Source organism: Diabrotica virgifera, chromosome 3 (assembly GCF_917563875.1).
Source record: "Diabrotica virgifera virgifera chromosome 3, PGI_DIABVI_V3a".
Classification (NCBI taxonomy): domain Eukaryota; kingdom Metazoa; phylum Arthropoda; class Insecta; order Coleoptera; family Chrysomelidae; genus Diabrotica; species Diabrotica virgifera.
Window position 1 is genome coordinate 228,743,940 of NC_065445.1, and position 17,858 is coordinate 228,761,797.

General features: G+C 31.1%; 1 protein-coding gene across 1 annotated transcript in view; it reads left to right on the forward strand.

Annotated features, from left to right (window-relative positions):
* Positions 1–17,858, forward strand: part of LOC126881572 (myb-binding protein 1A) — a 41,078-nt gene that overhangs the window by 3,546 nt on the left and 19,674 nt on the right. Inside the window, exons 3-4 of the mRNA XM_050645896.1 lie at positions 10,433–10,615; positions 15,614–15,820. Coding sequence (XP_050501853.1) covers positions 10,433–10,615; positions 15,614–15,820 — 390 coding nt within the window. The remainder of the gene's footprint in view (positions 1–10,432; positions 10,616–15,613; positions 15,821–17,858) is intronic.

Below are 17,858 nucleotides of genomic sequence, written 5' to 3' on the forward strand. Positions count from 1 at the left end.
TTGAGCTTATGTAACAAAAGATCATGGTTCACCCTATCAAAAGCCTTGGAGAAGTCAGTATACACTGAATCAATCTGCAACCCCCTCTCCAAAGCTTCAGACAAGGTATCAACATAAAGCAACAAACTAAGTTCTGCTGATTTACCACAAGAAAATCCGAACTGTTGAGAATTTAGTATCCAAGAGCAGTCATAATTAAGGTAATCAGTAACAATACTCTCAAATACCTTGGGAATTGTGCCGAGAATAGAAATAGGACGATAATTCGTTATGTCAGCTTTATTACCTGCTTTGTAAATTGGAGTGACATAGGATAGTTTCCAAAAGTCAGGAAATTCCCCCAACTGAAGGGATTTATTAAAAATATGATAAAGCAGCTGAGACAGAATAAAAGAGAATCGTTTAAGAAAAATGGGAGAAATACCATCTGGCCCAGGTCCCTTATTGACATTAAGAGTTGAAAGTTTTTCGTATATTTTTGAAACTGGTATAATATAGGAAGATACACAGACCTTAGACTGTATTAAATTGTCATTATGCTTAAGAGTTTTATTACTAAAAACTGAAGAGAAATGGCTAGCAAATAAATTTGCAATATCGTTGCCATTAGAGGCTAGTGTATTGTTGAGTGACATTGAGACAGGCATACTATTATTTTCTTTCTTGCTGTTTACAAATTTCCAAAAAATTTTTGGATTAGCTTGGATCGAAATCTCAGTTGAATGTATATAATTAGCATAACAATTTTTTGATAAAATTTTGCACTGAGCTCTAAGTTGACTAAAACCTGCATAATTCTCAGGAGACCTGTTACTCTTGTAAATTAAATGGGCAGTCTTTTTGTCACGTATTAATTGTGTAAGTTCACTAGAATACCAACCAGGAAATTTCTTTGTACAAACTTTTTTCAATGGAACATACATATTAAGCACACAGTAAAGAATATCATAGAAAGTACCTATCATCTCGGAAAGTTCTTTATCACTTATAAGACTGTCCCAATCAATTGCTTCTAAGTATTGATAAATGCAAGGAAGATTAGCTTTATGAAAATCATAGTAGTATTCACCATCACCTGCAGTAGTGTTTTGATCAAAGTGTAGCTGTAAGATAGTTTCAAGTCGTTTTCAATTTCGTACACTTTAAATGATGACGCACAGGTAAAGACTTGTGGACTCAACTACTGTATGTATTAAACAGTAAACACCACGCTAGTAGACACATTCTCACAATTCTCACATGTGACTGTCATGTTTGTCGTATATGACAGTCATGTATGTCATATCTGTGGCTTGGTTCTAAAAGGGCCAATGTCAATATTTCACTTTTTTGTACACCTTTATTTAAAATTTAATATTGACAAAATAAAACGCAAAAAATTGACATTGGCCATTTTAACACAAAGTTGCATACCGTGGCTTGGTGGTAAAATGGCCAATGTCAATTTTTTGCGTTTTGTTTTGTCAATATTAAATTGTAAATGAAGCTGTCCAAAAAAGTGAAATATTGACATTGGCCCTTTTAGAACCAAGCCACAGATATATTTTATAACTTTTAAAACTTTAACACATTGCTTGCCACGTCACCCAAAATTGACTGACAGAAATTGTTTTGCTGTAGGCCATGTCAGTCATATATAAGTGACAACATTGTTTCACTGGGGGGCCACAGGCATTTTCTAATAACGTTTTATCCAGATTTAACCATACGGCTCACACTCCCTCTAAGGGGAAAATTGACTCATCCCAGATACCTACGGTATCAAAAGGATTGAGCTCTGGTGGGACTCTTTCCTTGTTTTCAAGCCCTAGGTGACTTGGTATGCTGGAGTTTATATTATTACTTTTTAGTTTTATTATTATTATAGTGTAAACGAGTCAGGGAGGTATGTTGGCAACACTATTTAATTAAGGTGGATCAAGAATTTAAATTAAATCCTAGATATTTTTGGAAATATATCAGAGACTTAAAGTCAAATCATTCTCTGCCTCAAAACATAATTTACAATGACAAAGAAGCCAGAAATGGTCAAGAAAGTGTTGCATTGTTTAAAAACTTTTTTGAATCAGTATATACTTCCAGGAACCAGGATGATTCACTGTCAATAGAGATACCTGAATTTCAAAAGTAGAAATTTTTAACAAAATCTTGGAGCTTCCTAATAAAAACACACTAGGTACAGATGGGGTACCAAACAGTTTACTTAAGCACTGTATTTACACTTTAGTTGTTCCGTTATATTTACTATATAATCAAACTTTGAAGTGCTCAATATTTACAGATAAATGGAAGCATAGTTTTATAATGCCTATATTTAAAAGTGGGGCAAAAAATCTTGTTACTAACTATAGGAGTGTCTGTATCCAGTCATCAATCCCAAAACTATTTGATAGCTTAGTAAGTGATCAATTGAAGTGGCTCTGTAGAGGATTAATATCCAATAACCAACATGGCTTTTGTGCAGGTAGATCTACGGTCACCAATTTATTATCGTATCAGATGCAAATTACAAAAGCACTTGAAAACTTTCAACAAGTGGATTCTTTATATACTGATTTTTCCAAAGCCTTTGACCAAGTAGATCACCACACATTACTCAATAGGCTTTATAATGTTGGGTTTAGCATAGACACTCTAAAATGGATTAAGAGCTTTTTGTTTGACCTCAGCAAAGAGTTAAAATAGGTTCGTATCAATCAGATTCTATAAATGTTACCTCAGGAGTTCCCCAAGGAGGACACTGTTCTCCGATTTTCTTTGTTTTATTTCTAAATAGTATTTTTGAATGTTTTAAGAACTGTGAAGCCCTGGGTTTTGCAGATGATTTGAAATTTTTTAGAGTAATTGGCAGTTTGGAGGATCAAAAACTTCTGCAGGAAGATGTTGATAGATTAGATCAATGGTGTAGGATAAATAAGCTAAGGTTAAACATTTCTAAATGTTGTCACATAAGCTTCTTTAAAGGAATTAGAAAATGGAATACTTCATATTCATTACAAGGGATAACACTGAATTATGTTTCTAAAATTAAGGATTTACGGGTTATTTTTTATGAAAACTTAACTTTTGTGGAACACATTAATACAATTACAGTGAAATCATCAAAAATGCTAGGTTTTATAGTTAGGAGTTGTAAAACTTTTTCTGTAAATACATTCAAAATTCTTTATTGTTCATTAGTTAGGTCTAGATTAGAGTATGCTTCGGTGATATGGTCTCCATATCATGCAGTGCACATTGCAACAATTGAAAGCATTCAGCATAAATTCTTGCGGGTGTGCTCTTATAAACTTAAGTTGATTATAGTAGATCATGAGTATAGTGAAATTGAAAAGCAACTTAAGTTACAATCCCTGGTAGATCGCAGGATTTGTGCTGGATTAATATTTCTGTACAAATTAGTAAATTGTACAATATATTGTACAGATCTATTGAATCAATTACACATTGGGATTCCCTCAAGAAATAGGAGAAATCGTTCTATCTCATTTTTTGTACCATTTCACCGAACAAACTATGGTTACTACTCTCCTTTAGATAGATATGCAAGAATTATAAATCAGTATCATCTAGAGGTCTTTGGTATTAGTTTATATTATTTTAAAAGTCAGTTAAGGAGCATAAATTTTTAGATTGCAATATGACGTGATGTAACCTAGTCTCTATTTAAGAGTGTATATGATAATGTATAATGGAAATAATTTATTTTAAATTTTTAATTTAGAATTAAGTTTATTTTCAATCTGTTTACATATTGTTATTTATTTTGTTAATTGTAATTTGTTAATGGGGTTTTCTTGTAAAATAAATAAATAAAAATAAAAATAATTATTATTATTATTATTGTACAATAATATCGAGCCAAAGCAAAGCTTATACGGCTCAAAGTACAAAAATAATTGTAGGTCTTAAACTAAATAATATAACATAAAACAAATTCTTACAAAATAAAAATTAAATTAAAGTGAATATTCAAAAGAACTTGTTTTCATAAAAATTGTTACAACAATAGCAAAAAAAAATACAAAAATTAGAAAGTAAGCATACCTAAAAATTACAAATTTTTTCTCATAAAAAAAAACTAACTAGTTTTTGAAACTATTTAAGCTAATAGCCCCTACGATGTCATCACTTAAACTGTTCCATTCGTCAAAAACTTGATTTACCAAAAAGTTTTGCCTTACAGTAGTTTTAAAAGGTTCCTTTTTCAATTTATAGTGATGACCTCGTAGTCTAGCATCTTCGTTTATATTAAAAAAATTCGATGTTCCCCAAAATTCCCCCCTAAGAATTCTATAAGTAGATATTAAATCACCTCTTCTCTTCTATGAGTCAATGGAGACAACTTAAGCTTTCTTAATCGAGTTTCATAGCTTAATCTTGCATAATTAAAAGGTAGCTTAGTAGCTCTTCGTTGTACTCCTTCTAATAAATTAATATCTCTTTGTAAATGAGGTGACCAAACAGATACCGCAAATTCCAGGTGAGGTCTGACATAACTTTTATAGAGTTTCAAAAACAGGTCTGGAGACATTCTAGGAAAAGCTTTTGATATGAGGTATAAAGCAGAGTTAGCTTTGCTGACTACTTTTGCTGTTTGAGTAGACCAATTTAACGTTTGGTTGACCGTAACGCCCAAATCATTAACTTCCTGTACCGATTTCAGAGGAACTCCATCCAAAAAATATGTTTTATATGGATTATTATATCCACATTGAACAACACAACACTTACGCGAATTTATTGGAATAGCCCATTTCATGCTCCATTCTGATAGCTGATTAAGGCCACTGAAGAGTATTAACAATATCGGGACAGTAATATAACTTTAAATCGTCGGCATATGAAACTGATTTTGACTGCCATCCGCACGTTAAATCAGGTACATACAACAAAAACAGAATAGGCCCTAATATGAGTTTGTGTGAGGCCACAGCAAAAAAGGAGATATAGGGAAAGGTTTTTACGTCTAGATTATCATGTTTTCAGCAAAAAATTATTGCATGATAAAAAACATTATTTTTTTTTATTTAAAATCGTCACCCAATTGTGACTGATATGGCCTACATGAAAACTTATTTGGTAGAGGTCATGTCATTCGCATTCACAGCTGGTTCAACAAATGGTAGACATAGAACCAAGAGAAGAACCCATGAAAAAAACAGGACATGCATTGACCAAAGACAAAAAAATTCGTTGTATTGCCTTGTTACAGGCATTTGATTAGTTCTCTAGGAAGATCGCAAGCCAGAAAGAAAGTGAAAATAGTAATGACTTATTGCTGTGGTTGTCCTGATCAACCTTTGGACTGCTTTAAAAATATTCATATGTAATAAATTTATATTTTCCTGTTTTTGTTTCACTTTTGAATGGCAAAAATAAAAACTATTTTTTTTTTATTTTCCATCATTTTTTCTTGGAGGGCCACGAATGTTTTAATGAAGCATCACTGGACTCCACAACAACAAAATTACTCTCGCGTAATTCTCAGTGATAGAACAGTATTCAAAAGCTATCATGTCAATCATATATGACCGAACCACTGTAAAAATTTCCGTCAGTCATATCTGTCTGACATGGCCTCCAAGAGTTTTTTGGTGTGGTGCCCCATGAAACTTTTTGAGAAAGGCGTGTGGCAGGCAATGTGTTAACACATGACAACTATAAACTTAAAATACAACTGTTCTATAAACTGTCAACTCTCTATGTGTATATATACTTCGTCTAATTTACTTACCGTTGCACGTCATCCGCGTCATAGCCTGTGACGTCACATGATACCAACACTTAATATTTAGGCGGTCGGTGTGTTCTTTTTTAGAATCATTTTGCCTAGTACACTGGAATTACAGCCACTAGACATATTTTATTATATACGCGTATAAATAATATTTGAAGATTTCTATTAATGTTAACCTAAAGAAATACACAATAATATGTTTCATTTAATTTGTATAAATGGATTATAGAGCGTTTTTATGAAGCACATTTGCTCGGATCACACTGTAACTGTAATTGAACGAATATGACATTTTAGAATAAATTGGTAACATTTATTTGCCAGTTGCGGTGATGACACTTCATATTTGTTTATATTCTTTACTGTAAGTATTTATTTTATTATATTTACTGTTTTTATTATTTACTTTAACGTAAGATTATAACTTAATTCTTGTTCTCTATTTCTAAAGATTTTATTTATTTACATTGAATATTAATTTGTTTTGTTGTATAATCCACGTTTACAATAATTATGTGATCCATTTGATTTAAAATGGATTCAGGATTTTTTTATACTTTGGCAACTATGTCAACTTAGATCTCTGGCGTAGATAATGACTTGCAACGGTAAGTAAATTAGACGGACTGTACATTTTCTGACATTCTAGACTTCACTAGAGATGTTATAGAGATGAATAGAGACTAGGTTATTTAATGACATCTTGAATATTCTCCAACTTAATAGTTCTTCATTTACATCAAGGGACTTTTTCAATATAGGATTAATCTGTTTACTTATGAAAAATTTCGTATACGAATCTAAATGAGTATTTTTGAATGTTCTTCGAAATGATATATGCATATGAAAAGAATTTGTACTGGCAACACTGCAAATTCGAAAAACCAAAACTCAAATAAGAAAGAAAAGGCTTAACTATTTATGGTGATTGGTGATTTTGTGGTGGTTAGACTTAACCTATTTTATGGTGATTGGTGATTTTGTCATCTAAAACAATTTGTTTCTTGTAAATTAGCTGATAGAATTAAAAAAGGACATGAAATATGGTGGATTAGTGTCTGCCGAACAAAAAAAGTGTTGAGCGAATTTATTGAAACGCTTCCAATGTTAAAATATTGTATACAACAACAATTTAACAGGCGTTTGAAACGCATGTTGGGTTGTGACAGGGAGATGCGCTGGCATGTCTCTTTTTCAACATAGCTCTGGAAAAGGCGGTCAGAGATGGCTGAATAGACAACGGAGGAAATATTTTTAATAAATCATCGCAAATTTTGGTATATGCAGATGATCTGGACCTAGTTGCCCGCACAACACGCAAACTAGAATAAATGTATACCACCTTCTCAAACGCCTCAAAAATATGGGTCTGCAAGTAAACGAGGAAAAAACTAAGATGATGGCATCAACACCCAACAATAGAGCCAGAAACATCGGTCACCAAAAGGTAGAGTTGATAACTCCACCTTTGAAGTGGTGGACAAATTCACATACTTAGGCTCCCTGACCACCAAGGAGAACGTTATGACGGAAGAAATCAAGCGAATGATAATCCTAGCAAACAAATGCTATTTTGGACTGAGTAGACATATGAGAAGCAGAAACTGAAGTCAAAAAACAAAAATGACCATATATAAAACCCTTAAACAACCAGTGTTAACATATGGATCGGAGACATGGACCATCTCCAGGGCAGACGAAAACCTCCTGCTTATATTTGAACGAAGGATTCTGAGAGAAATATTCGGTGGCATCTGTGAAAATGGTGTTTGGAGGAGGTACAACTATGAGGTATACGACAGATATTCTTTTTCTCATGATCATCTTTCAGTGCGTCACAGCTTTTCGATTTCTTTCTAACGCATTAAATTGTATGTGACAGAAAAAAAGGCACGTCCGTTCTTACAGACATTTACAACATTTATTCTAGTTATTCTAGTTGTCGATAGATGGCGCCATAATAAAAAAATATTTTTTTTTAATTAGATAATAATATTACAAATATAATCTGTATAATTTATAAGACTATACAAATCAAAGAAAATACCATTTTATAAATGCAAGAAACACATTTGATTTGTTTTTATTCCAAATTGAAAATAAAATGTGACAACTGTCAGATTTAACTAAAATGTCATGTTAGAATAAATGTCATAAATGTGTATTATCACGGACTTACCCTTTTTCCTATCATTTGTTACGAACTGAAAAATGTTCATGAAAAGGACAATATAAACATATATTTGGTGGGAAAGACGTAGTATCTCTTATAAGAATAGGAAGACTAAGATGGGCAGGACATCTAGCAAGATCACAGCAGAACAACCTCCTAGAAGAATCCTTATGTCACAACCTGTGGGAAGTAGAAAGAGGGGTAGGCCAAAACTCAGATCGAAGGATGGTGTGGATGAGGATGGGAGAAAAATAGGCGCAGCAAACTGGCAACGGTTGGCAATGGATAGGACTGACTGGTGTAATAGACTTGGGAAGATCGAGGCTCTTTCATAGAGCTGTAAGTAGCACCATTGATGATGATGATGATGATGATACAACAACAATTAAAAACTATCAGCCGAGATCTTATCTGACGTACACGGGCCCAGTGACAGCGGAAATGACAATTATTACTTTAATTCATATATGAGCCTCAAGATTTGAATGGTTTAGACACATTTGAGGCGTCATATACGAAAAAATTTGTACACAATGAAACCATAATATCTTTGGTATAAATGAACTAAATCTACATATTATTAGCTGTATACACATTGTAGGTTTATATTATGAAGTATGTTTATATTAAAAAGCTTTAACCTTGTTTTTACTAATAGCCAGGGAGGTAGTGTCAAATTTGACCGGAGCATTTTAGCATGGCTGGTTTCTTTTTATTTAGGTAGGTGTTCCAAAGCTTATTAACAAATGATGTGTCAGCTGGCGCAAAACCGGGGATTTTAGTCAAGAAAAGGTAAAACATGAAAGTTGATGGACCAACGCTACAGCTTAAATGTCAAATATTTATATACGTTAGTCGGAACATTTAATGGACTTGCTTACTTAGCACATACCTTTCACTCAGGAGATCGGGGTTCAAATCCTGGCGCGGAAAATTCTTTTTGTTTTTTAAATTGACATTTTATTTTGAAAAATATTTATTTTTATAATACCACGTTTTTATGATTTATACGAGACAATATAAAAAAATCTGTATGTCTTTTATAGAATTATGCATAGAACTTATGAAATAGCATATATACATTTGATCATAAATATTATGATTGACCTTAATAAGCAAAATTGTTGTACATGAACCCCTGAAGCTTCCTGAGTTAGTACGACCAATCTAAGTGAAAGAGGGGGTTGGTCTCCCCACCCCCCTCCCGACATTTTTTTATCTTTTTAGACAAACTGTTTTTTGCATAATTTTATGTGATGTCAAACCAAAAGATACATACAACCCTAATTTTTCACTTTTCTATCACCAACCCCCATTTTTTTAATCGCAATCTAATTATTTCCCTGTTCTCTATAACATATAAAAATGAATTTTTGTCTGTAGGTATGTCCCTTATAGAATCGTAAACTATGCATTTAATCATATGATGACCTCAAGCAAAGTTTTTGTACTTACATGAACCCAGGAAGGAGTTAATACTTAATAATGTATACTTAATATACTTAATAATTAATAGAGTTAAAAAAGTTAATACTTTTTTATTAATAACTAGCTGACCCGGCAAACTTCGTACCGCCTTAAAACTAAATAATGTTTGAATGTTTAATACCTAAAATTACCAGAAAGCCAAAAAATACTAAAAAATATTGCGTACCTATACTTTTTTCTACCAAATGCATAGTTTGCGATTCTATAAGGGACATAGGTACAGACAAACATTCATTTTTATTTACTATAGAGAATAGGGAAACATTTAGATTGCTATTAAAACATGGGGGTTGGTGATAGAAAAGTGAAAATTTAGGGTTGTATCTTTCGGTTTCACAACATATAAAATTAAGAAAAAACAGTTTGTCCAAAAAATAACAAATAATATCTCCCTTTTCACTTAGATTGTTGGTCTTACCAACTCGGGAACCTTCAGGGGTTCATGTACAACAAATTTGCTTATTAAGATCAATCATAATATTATGACCAAAAATGCCTAGTTTGCGATTCTATAAAAGACATACAGATTTTTTTATATTGTCTCGTATAAATAATAAAAACGTGGTATTATAAAAATAAATATTTTTCAAAATAAAATATCAATTTAAAAAACAAAAAGAGTTTTCCGCGCCAGGATTTGAACCCCGATCTCCTGAGTGAAACGTAGGAGCCAAGTAAGCAAATCCATTAAATTTTCTGAGTAACGTATATAAATATTTGATATTTAAGCTGTAGCGTTGGTCCATCAACTTTCATGTTTCACCTTTTCTTGACTAAAATCCCCGGTTTTGGGCCAGCTGACACATCATTTGTTAATAAGCTTTGAAACACCTACCTAAATAAAAAGAAACCAGCCATGCTAAAATGCTCCGGTCAAATTTGACACTACCTCCCTGGCTATAACGTTGCAACACTCGATTTACAATCTATAGAAAGGATCTTATATATCATTAGTCATTATATATCTAATAAGGCACAGATTTGTTCTTGGTAAAATTAATACTTTCTAACACAATATTTTATGTTTAAAGGAAAATGCAGATATTTTGACTGGTCAAATATTAGCATGCGGGGCAATCGTCCGATCAAATCTTTGGTCTAAAACAACTCATGAAGAAAAGTTAAAAATTGTTGAATGTATCTTAACTGCCAGTAAAGAACGTACTTATCAAGGATTACTAGCGTTTGAGTTCATCACAAACATATTTGAAAAAGTAAGTATTAAATTCAACTAGTGTTTTATTAGTAAAGCATACCAGTGCTGTAGCTGTACCACAGATTTTGGTGCCTGTACCTGAAAAACCATCATGTGACTATAACACTCATGCGCAGTAAACAAAATATGTTTAACAAAAAAAATATTGTTCATCTCATCGTCCTTCAGATTGTTCTAACAAAAATTATGTTTGTCTAGTGACAGTTTTATGACGATCATTTCAGTAAAGGGACAAATGTATTATTAGTACATTCTTTCACGGATTTGCTGTAAATTTTAAAGAACTGCTTGGATTGACCTGAAATTTGGTATAGGCATAGCCAACATGTCAAAGAAAAAAAGTGATATGTGCTGATGTGTGCTTTTCACCTGGGGGTGAGTTTCACCCCATCTCGGGGGTGAGTTTCACCCCATCTCGGGGGTGAAAGAATATATGTCCAAGATAAGTACCGAAATGGATAAACCGACTAATTCTAAGCAACTTTTGTTTTGACTATACAGTTTTTTCACCAAATCAATACTTTTCGAGTTATTTGCAAGTGAATATGTTCATTTTTCAACAAAATAACCACGTTTTTAGACGGTTTTTCGCAAATAACTCAAAACGTAAGCATTTTGTCGAAAAAAATATTCTTAGCAAAACTATAAAAAAGTGAAAAAAAAATGGTGTATATATTAGGTCTCTATACCTAGCAAAAGCAGAGTTATAGATAATGAAAAATAGGTTCATATTCGAAAAATTCCAGATAGAATAATTCAATGTGAAATATCCAAATAATGAAGCATTCTGGGGGAAAACACATAACAACTTTCTTAAAGTGTTTAAAAAAAAGCTTTATTTCTGTTTTTATAAAAAAATTTCTAGCATCAAATGTAAGCAAGTTACGCTCAAAATAAAGTTGGTCCCTTTTGTTTTGGCAAAAAAAATCAGGAAGGTCACCCCCAATTAGTAATTTAAATGAAATTAATCGTTACCGCTTCACAAGTTACTTTACTTATGTTGTTTTTATATGATCTGCAAGTTTCATCGATTCAAAGTGCTTATTTTTGAAAAAATGTGGTTTAAGTAAAATTTTTAAAAATTTTAATTTTGAAAAAAATTCTTTGTTTCATAATAACTTAAAAATTGTTAGAGATGCCAAAAATCTTAAACAATAGAAAAAGTCGGCTTTACTTTTCTGAATATTTTCTATTTTTTTGTTTTTCTGTAAGACAAACATTGGTTAAGATTCGGTGTTTCTAAATTTGCATACACTCGTGATAAGTGACTCGTTCAAACCCTTTTAACTACAGCTTTTTCAAAAATAAGGACTTTGAACCGATGAAACTTACAGATCATATATGATCAATACATACGCGAATAAAAAACTTGTGAAGTGGTAACAATTAAGTTCATTTGAAATGCTAATTAGGGGGTGATTTTCCCGATTTCTTACCAAAAAAAGGGACCAACTTTATTTTGAGCGTAACTCGTTTACTTTTTAGGCAAAAATTTTTTTTTAAAAACAAAAATAAGCATTTTTTATCAAAAATACGTTGGTCCCTTTTTTTGTAAGAAATCGGGAAAATCACCCCCTAATTAGCATTTCAAATGAACTTAATTGTTACCACTTCACAAGTTTTTAGTCGCGTATGTATTGATCATTTATATGATCTGTAAGTTTCATCAAAAAAGTTAAAATGAGTTTTCCCCAAAAAAGTGCTTCGTTTTTTGGTTATGGCACGTTAAAATATACGATTTGGAATTTGACGAATATAAACCTATTTTTCATTAGCTATAACTCTGCTTCTACTAGGTCTAGTGAGCTAATCTATTCACCATGTTTTTCACTTTTTTACGTGCTATATTTTTGATAAGAACTTTTTTCGACAAAATACTTACTTTTTGAGTTATTTGCGAAAAACCGTCTGAAAACGTGGTTATTTTGTAGAAAAATTCATATTTTTCATGAATATCATATTCCTAAAAAACATATTCACTCGCAAATAACTCGAAAAGTATTAATAGTCTGGGCTGATTATCGGAGAATAGGCCATTTTTGGGAAAAGTTATTTACCAGCAAGTTTATTGCTGAAATCGAATCTTATGATTATATATATTAATAATATAGGTATGCAAAGTCCGCAGATAGTGTGCTTCTTTTTTTATAAACAAAATGGCGCCCGAAAATCGTGTTTTTTTCAATTATTGCTCTATAACTCCGAAGATTTTAACTTTACAACAAAAACACTCAAATAAAAATTCACCGCAATTAAATTATGCATAGAGATATGTTTTTTCCGATCTGCTCCGACGAAAATTTTCCTCGGAAAATCCGGGGTTTCCTAACAAAATCTTTAATTTTCAAATAAAGTTTTAGATAAGTAATTATCTACCAATAATTAAATAATTTGGTGACTTAAAAGCCTTCTTGGTTTGGATTATAGTTCCAGAAGCTGGTGAAAATTGAACGAATATTTTAGCAACAATTCAATTGTTAATTAATAATTTACGGTCGCAATAATAACCAAAATAATTATGATACACTGATCTAACTTTGAAATCTTATAAAGATGAGATGCCTTTTTAACATTTTGTCGACAAAATATAAATTTTTTATTTTTTTGCATAATCTTTAAATGTTTAAAAAAAATAGTTATAAACAAATTAACGTTTATCAGAAAGTTTTTATTATATTCTAATTTTAAAAAATATTTAAAATGCGTATTTCAAATATCTTGAAAATGAATGTTTTAAAACTTTTTTACAACCATTGGCAAAAAAGTTATGAAACAGCAAAGTAAACATATGATTACTGCGTTGTTTATAATTTTTTTTAATTCTTTCAAAGCGTAAAAGTGAGTTTAAAGTACAAGCTAATCACTTACAAAAAATAATGATTATTAGTTTAATGGTTATATTTTAATTAAAGATTATAAATATTTTTTTTTTGTAATTTACACGCGCGAAAGTTTACTAATACAGTACCGTAGCTATGTATTATGTATTATACCCGTCCACATACACAACTCGCGCGAGTTTAAAGCGTGTCAGTCGCTTCGAGTGAACATCTCCGGCTCTGTATCAAGCCTAATTTCGCGCTAAAAATTACAAAAAAAAGTATTTTTAATCTTTGATTAAAATAGAACCATTGAACTAATATGTGATATTTTTTGTGAGTAATTAGATTGTACCACAGACTTACTTTTAAGCTTCAAAACAATTAAAACAAATTATAAACAACGGAACAATCGTATATTTACTTTGCTGTTTCATAACTTTTTTGTAAATGGTTGGAAAATTTTTTTGAAGCATTCATTTTCAAGACCTTTGAAATACGCATTTTAAGTATTTTTTAAAATTAGAATATAATAAACAATTTCTGAGAAATGTTAATTTGTTTATAACTATTTTTTTTTAAACATTTAAAGATTATGAAAAAAAAATAAAAAATTTATATTTTGTCGACAAAATATTAAATAGGCATCACATATTTATAATCTTTCTAAGTTTGATCAATGTCTCATGATTATTTTGGTTTTTATTGCGACTGTAAATTATTAATTAACAATTGAATTGTTGCTAAAATATTCATTTAATTTTCACCGACTTCTGCAGTTATAATCTATACCAAGAAAGCTTTTATTTCACCAAGTTATTTAATTATTGATAAATAATTACTTACCCAAAAAATTTATTTGGAAATTCGAGATTTTGTTGGGAAAACCCACATTTTCCAAGGAAAATTTTCGTCGGAGCAAATCGGGAAAAACATGCCTATATGTAGAATTAAATTGGGGTAAATTTTTATTTGAGTGTTTTTGGTGTAAAGTTAAAATCTTCGGAGTTATAGACCAATAATTGAAAAAAACACGATTTGGGGGCGCCATTTTGTTAATAAAAAAAGTAGCACACTATCTGCGGACTTTGCATACCTATATTATTAATATATAGGATCATAATATTCGATTCCAGCAATGAAATTGCTGGTAAATAACCTTTCTTTGTACTTTACTAATTAGACCAGCGTATTATAACTATTTTTTTTTCAAAATTTAATAATTATGCAAAAAAACAAAAAATTTATATTTTGTCGATAAAATATTAAATAAGCATCTCATCTTTATAACCTTTATAAGTTTGATCAATGTATCATGATTATTTTGGTTATTATTGCGATCGTAAATTGTTCATTAACAATTGAATTGTTGCTAAAATATTCGTTTAATTTTCACCGGCTTCTGGAATTACAATCTATACCAAGAAAGCTTTGATGTCACTAAGTTATTTAATAATTGATTAATATTTACTTACCTAAAACTTTATTTGAAAACTATAGTTTTTGTTGGGAAAACCCGCATTTTCCGAGGAAAATTTTCGTCGGAGCAAATCGGGAAAAACATGTCTCTATGCAGAATTTAATTGCGGTGAATTTTTATTTGGGTATTTTTGTTTTAATGTTAAAATCTTTGGAGTTATAGAGCAATTATTGAAAAAAATACGATTTGTCGGCGCCATTTTGTTTATAAAAAAAGTAGCACACTATCTGCGGACTTTGCATACCTATATTATTAATATATAGGATCTTATAATTCGATTCCAGCAATAAAATTGCTGGTAAATAACTTTTCCATGAATTTTGCTAATTAGCCCAGAGTATAACATCAATTTCCGGACATTTTATCAATTTCCGGACTTATTTCGAACATATATTTTTCACCTCCAAAAGGGGGTGAAAGTCACCCCTAGAGCAAAAGCACACATCGGTACAATATCACTTTTTTTCTTTGACTTGTTAGCTATGTATATGCCAAATTTCATGTCAATACAAGCGGTTCTTTAAAATTTAGAGGTTTTGCTATATTTTACCTTTAAAGAACGTACTATATTTAATGTGTTTGTATAAAAATTGCTACAAGCAGTTTCATGCTGATTTCTGGACCATACAAAAATTACATTTTGGAAAAAATCTATTATTAAGTAGTTATTATTGTTACCAATTTTTCTGTATTTTAGGTTGAAGACAAAGATTTTTATGCTTTGTGTCCCTTGTTGAAAGATGAAGTGTCAAAACCACTTGAAAATTATACTTTGGATTCTTTATATTTACTAAACAACATGAAGAAAAAATATCCACAACTACCAAAAAAATTGAAATCTGTTATAGTGTATCCTGAAGTTTTATCTGAAGAAAATATAGGAAAATTGTGTCGGATTTTAATGGTGTGTTTTTTTATATTCATTTTAGCTTTTAATTTAGTTTTAATATGATTTTTCTTTATCAGTTTTTTTTGTATTGTTTCCATGATTTACAAAATACTCCTGTTCATTCTTATCTTTCATTGTATGTGATTCCAATATACTTGATATAAAACTTTCTGCTGTGCCCATTAGAGAAGGAATGGAAATTCTGCTTCTCATATATTTTTCCCTCTCAGGTGCCAGTTTGTCGTGTCAGTTTTCTCTTACCCATTTTTTATTATGCGTTTTTATTTTTGGTCATTACCTTTAATTTTTCAATACTTTTCTCTTTAGTCTTCCTTTTTCGCATTTTCGTCCTCTTCCCCTTCTCCTTTTCTGTCTACTTTCCAATTCTGATATTTGCCTTGTAATTTTTTCTGGTTCCAATCTATTAATATGCCCGAACTAGAACATTTGCTTCTGTTCAATGTACTCAGTAATAGGTTTCTGCTTTGTTCATTTGTCTGATATCTTCATTTCTTATCTTGTCCCATTTTGTTTTTCCACACATTTTTCTCAAATATTTCATTTCAATTGCGTTTATTTTTGATTCATGTTTTTTATCCAGTTTTTGCTTGTAGTCCTGTCGCCAGGGGGGGTACAACGGCCTCGTTAATTCAGATGGACTTACCCAAGTTTTTTTATGTATTTTGACCCGTAGAACACGAATTTTTTGGGTAACAGTTGATCCGGATGTCGATAAGATTGTTATAGACCAAGAACTTGAGGAATCAAATAACAGCGATTTTTGGCAAAACAAAACAATATTTTGTATTTTTTGGGTCATTTTAAGCAAAAAATATTTCTACAAGTTTTTTAGTAGGATGCACAGTTTTCGAGATAAACGCGGTTGAACTTTGAAAAAATCGAAAAACTGCAATTTTTAAACCCGAATAACTTTTGATTAAAAAATAAAATAGCAATTCTGCTTAGCGCCTTTGAAAGTTCAAGTCAAATTATGTCGGTTTTGATTATTTGCATTGCTAAAAATTTATTGTGTTATTGTTAAACAAAGCTACAAACAACTAGTGCGTGAGTGATGTTTCTATGATTTCTCATTTAAAATCGAACGAGTAGGTAGAATAGGTACTAGTGCAATCAAGACTATTTCTACGTTACATGCGTTAAAACGCATGTAAAAGCACGGGAAACCCTACATGTTTATAGCTTTGTTAAACAATAAAAAAATAAATTTTTACCAATGCAAATAATCAAAACCGATATAATTTGACTTAAACTTTCAAATGCGGTAAGCAGACTTGCTATTTTATTTTTTAATCAAAAGTTATTCGGGTTCAAAAATTGCAATTTTTCGATTTTTTTAAAGTTCAACCGCGTTTATCTCGAAAACTGTGCATCCTACGAAAAAACTTGTAGAAATATTTTTTACTTAAAATGGCCCAAAAAATACAAAATATTGTTTTGTTTTGCCAAAAATCGCTGTTATTTGATTCCTCAAGTTCTTGGTCTATAACAATCTTATCGACATTCGGATCAACTGTTACCCAAAAAATTCGTGTTCTACGGGTCAAAATACATAAAAAAAAACTTGAGTAAGTCCATCTGAATTAACGAGGCCGTTGTACCCCCCCTGGCGACAGGACTATTGTGTATGTTATTATTGGCACTATTATCGTATTGTGAATTTTCTTTTTTACTTCCATTTTTACATCCATTCCAAAGCTTCTGCTTAAATAGCCCAGTAAATGACCGTTTTGGAGTGTAATTTTCATAGTCAACTCCGAATTGCATGAAAATTTAGATTTAGATTCTGCTTACCCTACACTTCAAAGTTGAACTTGTGCTGTTGGTTGCTTTTACTTGCGGGGTGATAGTTACTACTTCTCGGGGTATCGGACCAAATCGGACGTCGTTGTCAAAATACAAAATATTAATAAATTACACAAAAATAATGGGTTTTTCCCGAAAACTGCTTCATTTTTTTTTGTTATTTCACGTTGAAATATTTGATTTGGAATTTGGCGAATAAGAACATATTTTTCATGAGCTACAACTTTGC